Below are 5406 nucleotides of genomic sequence, written 5' to 3' on the forward strand. Positions count from 1 at the left end.
GGGGGCTCCTGTGCCCCCTCCCTCCCCGGAGGCCCGGCCCGCCCCGCCCGCTCCCGCCCCCGTGGAGTCGCGCAACTTCCCGGGAGCCGGGGCCAAAGTGAGCGCAAAGTGCTGCCCAAGTTGCCGGGATGGAGCTGCAGAGCCGGCCCGAGGCGCTCGCCGTGGAACTCGCGCGCCACCAGGTAGGCGACCCGGGGCCCCAGGCCAGGAGTGGGGGGGCTGGGGGGGGGCTTCAGGGACCCGAGCCCGGCGTCCTCTTCCTCGTCGTCGCAGGGTCTGCACGGCTGAAGGTGCCCGGAAAGGGCTCCTCCTCGAGCCTGCCCCGGGGCTGGGGGGAGTTTTTACGTGCCCGGCCCCCCGCCCCCCGGGCTCCTCCTCCTCCCTCCTCTCTTGCAGTCCTGCACAGTTTGGGGGGGTGGGGTCCGGAGCCCGCGGGACCTGAGCCCCGTATCTTCTCTTTCTCCACGCAGGGTCTGCAGGACTGAGGGTGCCAGGAGGGGGCCCCTTCGTGAGCCTGCCCCGGGGTGTTTGTGTGAGAGTGTGGACCGACCCCCACCCGGCCCCCACCCCCCGTGCAACCCCGCACAGTTTGCAAAAGTAGTTTTGGCGATTGTTGCTCGGGCTGGCAGCGGCGTGGCGGCCGGAGCCCGAGCGGAATTGCGGCGTGCGCGTGTGTGTGTTGGGGAGATTAGGACGCGACTTGAATATTTATGAGCTTTGCTCGACACGGACTCGCCGTGTTTACTTGGCTCTTTGTTCCTCCCCCCTCCCCCGGCACACAGTCACACTCACACTCACTCGCACACGCACCCCTGCCTGCAAACTTGCACGGCTCGGGGCGCGCCGCCGGGTGGCCGCGGCCCCCGCCCCGCCCCGCGAGCTGCCCCGATGAGGCGGCAGCCACAGGTAAGCGGCCCCGCGCGGCACTGCCCGGCCGCCGCGCGTGCGGGACGCAGCCCGGGGAACTTGGGGCGCGCTGCGGACAGCCCGGCCCGCGAGCTGCCGGGTGGGGGGCTGCGGCCCGCGGGGCCCCGGGCGCACTCGACCCCCCGGGGCGGCCGGCCTGAGCCCGCTCCTCCGTGTTTCCGCAGAACGGCGACCTCAAGAAGCAGCTCCACGAAAGGCAGCCGCGGATCGCCGCGCTCAACGACAAACAAGTAAGAGAGCTGGAGCCTGCGCCCCCCAACTCCGCCCGCGGTGGGGAGGAGGGGTCGCCCGGCACTTTGGCAGCACCCTAAAAAGTGCCGGCCTCGGCGCCGCACGCTCAGACTCCCAAAGGAGTCTGCAGCCCTCAAAGTTACCCGGCCCCCCCTTTTTCTGGAAAGAAAGAGCCGGGTTCTTGGAGGCCGAGGGGGGAGAGCAAGGCTCCCGCAGTGGCCGAAAGAGAGAAGCTGCACTCAAAAGGCGGCGAGCAGCCCGGCGTCCATTTTGAGTTGGTGGACATGTTTTTGGAATGTGGCAATTTCTCCCGGCTTGGTGTCCCCCACTTCACGCCGGTGTGAGGGTAGGGGTGGCGGGGGGCGGTATTTCGGGCCTGGACACCAAACTCCTTGGAAGCGATTTCTGGATTCCATTGCAAATCTGATTTAAAGAATCGTTCCTCTGGGCTCCCCCCTCCCCTCCACTTCTCCAGCATCACTTTTTATTCTCGGAACCTGACGCCAGCTCCCGGGGAACAAAAGAAAGGCGCCCCCAGGACCCCCCAGTTCTGCCCCAACTTTGGTCTCTGGCCTGCAGGCGTGGATTGGGACACCCGACGAGCGCCTCGCGGTGGGGGACACGGCCGCCGACCCCCCTCCCGGCCCCTCCGGGAAGGAAAAGTTGTCCATTGTGACTTAGTTACGCTGAGCTCAGCGCTCGGGGTTTCAGCACCACGAACAGATGCCGCCGCCAGAGCGCGGCCGGCCGCGCGCCCCCGCCCCCTCCCTCCCCGCCGCTCGCGCCCCTCCCCCTCCGCTCCTCCCCCTGCGCGCCCCGCTCCCCGCACACGCGCTCCCGCCCCTTCCCCGCGCCGCCCGGAGCCGAGAACTTTGAGCGGCGCAGCCAATGGCGCTCCCGGGGCTCCGAGGCTGGCGGGGGCGGGGGCGCCGGCGCCCCTCCCCGCGGCCCCTCCCCTCCGCGGGCCCGCCCCCGCCCCGCCGCGCCCCCTGGCCATCGATCGCGCTTCCTTCGGAATGCCGGCCGCCGCCGCCAGCACCAAACTTGGACAGCACCGCCACCGCCCCCGCCCCCGCCCCCGCTGCGGCCGCCGCGGTGGCCCCCTCCGTCCTCCCCCAACTCCTGGCCGCGGATCCGATGCCCCCTCCCCGGAGGGGTTTTCGGTGGAGGGAGAGACAGGGACGAGATCGGCGGGGGTGGCGGCGACCGCGGAGCGGGAGAACTCGGAGGCCGGGTGTAAATTTCGAGTCTTTAAAGTTGAAAAGTGGTGGGAGGGGGCGTGCGGAAGAGGAGGGGGCCGGGGACTGCGGAAAGAAAGATGGCTGTCCCCGCGGGTCCGCGCCTGGTCGGGGGCGCCCGGCTGGACGGGAGGGTTGCGACGAATGCATTAACCCCTTTCTGTCGGTGCCGCGGCGCACCCCCCCCCCCCCGGCCGCGCGCGCCCGCCCGCCCGGCCCGCGCCCCCGTCCAGGCGTGGAAGCTTCCATTCCCGCCGGAGGGGGGTCCGGCGCGCGGCCCCGGCGAAGTCGGGGAGTTCGCGGGGGGAGGGGACCCAGGCCCGGCATTACCATTTTGATTGCTTTGATGCCATTTTTGGAGGGGGAGGGGTTGGAAGACCCTTCGCTGAGCACAAAGATGTTTAATCGCTGTGTAGAATCAAATCAGATACTTTATTATTATTATTATTTTTTTTTTAGAAAAAAAACCGCATCACCAAATCCGGTACAGTGTAATAGCGAGGGATGCTAAGCCCTTTTTCACTGGGTAGAACGACAAGTTGTTGACTCTTATGCTCTTGAGTGGAAGATTTAAGAGAGAGAGGGAGGGAGGGAGAGGGAGAGAATCCAGTAATCCACAGCATTTATTGCAACAATGTCTTTATGTGTGCTTCTACATGGCAATAGTTTTACTATTTGGAGTGGCTTTTCAGGGCTTGGGTTTGATCATTTCTTCTGTGTTGTAGCAACTGTTTCAAGGCTGTTTAAAATTTTATGATGATAGTAAATGAGTAGCTATTTATTATCTGTCATGCCGGAATTTCGATGAGGCTGAGAGAAACATTTGAAATTGTGTTTGGAGGCTCCAGTGCAGCTTCGGGGAAGGAGCTTTCCTACTCCAGGCTGTCTTTGCCTTTAAATTTGAACTCGGGGAAGGAGAGATGCTTGCGAATGGAATGTACCTCCATCTTTTTGTGTGTGTTGAGTGTGTGTTCAGAAAGAAAGGAAACAAGGAAAACTTTTGTTCTCTGGCCTTTTAAAAATGTTTCTCTTTTAAATGACTAAATATAACATATGGTAAGCAGCCAGCCTTGGGCCTGGCCATCGGAACTTGTGTTTGGAACTGTCTGTTGTTTTTCCTTTTCCCTTTGTGGCATTTTATATAACAAGGGCTCATAAAAGAGGGAGGGGAGGGGGCCGAGGCCGTGGTGCAGCATGCTAATAAAGCTGCCTTGTCTCTCCCGAGCTCCGCGGTGAAATCTTTCAGAGGTCACCTATGAAATGAGTTGGGTAGACTTAACATTTACTCGTCTCTCCCTCCTTGGGAGAGTTTGGTGGTGATTGGCAGCTCGGCTGGGGAAAGGTCCATGAACAGGCTCTTTGGAGGTGATTCTGGGCTGCACCCAGGGTCTGGAAGAGGAGCAGCGGGGGCTCTGCTTGGTCACCTCGGAGCCTGCCCTGGAGTAGCGGAAATGTGGGAGCAGGTATGAAAAGGCCAGTATTTTAGAGTTTGTTTTTGACTCAACATAAAATTAAAGGTAGTGCTCATTTATAGATTTGCTCGGGAAGAAATTCATACCATTTACACTTCCAGAGATGTGTTTTGTGCTGCTCCTGCTTGGAATGTGGGATGTAAAGGTTAAGTTTCAATTAAAAGTGCATACGTGGATGATGAACTAGATAGTAAAGCGAACGGATGACCCCATTATCCGCATCTGTTAGAAATACAATAGCAGCTGAGTAATATCTTTTGGTGCCCAGCCATCACTTTCCCATTCACACCCTTGACACTGGAATTTTTTCAGTGATTTCTAGAAACATGGACAAGTGTTTAAAGATGTTTATCAAGGACTCGCAGAAGTAAATAGGTTGGTTGCCGGTCAGAAGTAGAGAGATACAAATCCTGTATAACTCTCCAGTGTCTCCCACCATTGGTGGACTAGGGGATAAACAGGAAACCAGCTTCCATAGGACCTCACTGTTTGAAAATGGAGTTCATATTTTTTCCTTTAAAAAAAAAGAAAAAGGAGGTGTGGGGAGTTGGTCAGAGCTGAGTTTTGGCCAGGCTGCATTCCCAGGTGTGGCTGCGCCTGGCTGCCAGGTTTTGAATTCCAGTGGAGGACGGACCCCTCGTCTTTAACGACATGTGATGTGTGAAGACTCCATTAGTTGCTCCAATGGTTTTACGCCATGAATTTGCAGCACATGCAGAGAGGCAGTAACATTTTTATCTAAATTGTCAAGCAACAAGCACTTCCGTGTAAATAACAGACCCATCATGAATACTGTGGTTTTTTTTTTTGTTTGTTTGTTTGTTTTCCTTCCCTCTTTGGAGTTCTCAGCACGACATTTAGGTGTCACATGTAGTGGGCATTTCCAGACCTGAACTTCATGAAGTTCAGCTTCACCACAGAGGGAGAAGAGCCTTCTGTGTTAACTGCAGCCCGGGCTGGTGTGGCCTTGTGAGAGAGAGACCCCCCAGAGGTGAACTTGGGGCCTTTTGTGCCGCTCGATCCATCGATTTGATGGACTCTGGATTCCGAGGGGTTGTCCTTAAGTGCAGCCATAAAAATATGTCTTCTTGAAAGGTATTATGTATGTGGCATGCACCCGGGTGCTGAATCATGTCTTCACTGTGATTCACTAGCCGTGGTGGACACCAGAGGGACTTTGCCTTGGAAGTATCCACCGAATGAAATTGCAGGCTGGGTTTTATTCCAAAAGCTCCCGATTGTTTGCAGTCCTTTGGTAAAAGGACATGCCATTTTCCAAGCTTTCCTTTAGGCTGTCCCTATCCAGGAGGGTAAATTTTCATCTTCCTGACTTTGAGTGGAAGTTGTCATGCTTCTGATAGCATCATTATGTGCTAAAGAGAAAAGTGTCCCAAAGTTCCACGTTCCATCCCCTGCAGGGAAAAGTATGGACTAGGACAGCAACCCCCAGCCCTGGCTTGCCCACCACCACCCTTACCCCCCAACAGCCCATGTCCCTCCCACACTCACCTGAACCCTGTTCCTGGAGTCCCTCTTCC

General features: G+C 58.1%; 1 protein-coding gene across 2 annotated transcripts in view; it reads left to right on the forward strand.

Moving 5' to 3' along the window:
- The first annotated feature begins 71 nt into the window (after window positions 1-71).
- PHF21B (PHD finger protein 21B) overlaps window positions 72-5406 on the forward strand; it is an 88011-nt gene continuing 82676 nt past the window's right edge. The window contains exons 1-2 of one of the 2 annotated variants that reach the window (XM_044915770.1): window positions 72-182; window positions 1092-1157. In XM_044915770.1, the coding sequence (XP_044771705.1) occupies window positions 129-182; window positions 1092-1157 (120 nt within the window). In that variant the 5' untranslated portion in view covers window positions 72-128. Of the gene's footprint in view, window positions 183-888; window positions 907-1091; window positions 1158-5406 lie in introns of those variants that run through there. The other variant, XM_021687799.1, reaches the window with a different exon arrangement.

This window comes from Neomonachus schauinslandi, chromosome 5 (genome assembly GCF_002201575.2).
Source record: "Neomonachus schauinslandi chromosome 5, ASM220157v2, whole genome shotgun sequence".
Classification (NCBI taxonomy): Eukaryota; Metazoa; Chordata; class Mammalia; order Carnivora; family Phocidae; genus Neomonachus; species Neomonachus schauinslandi.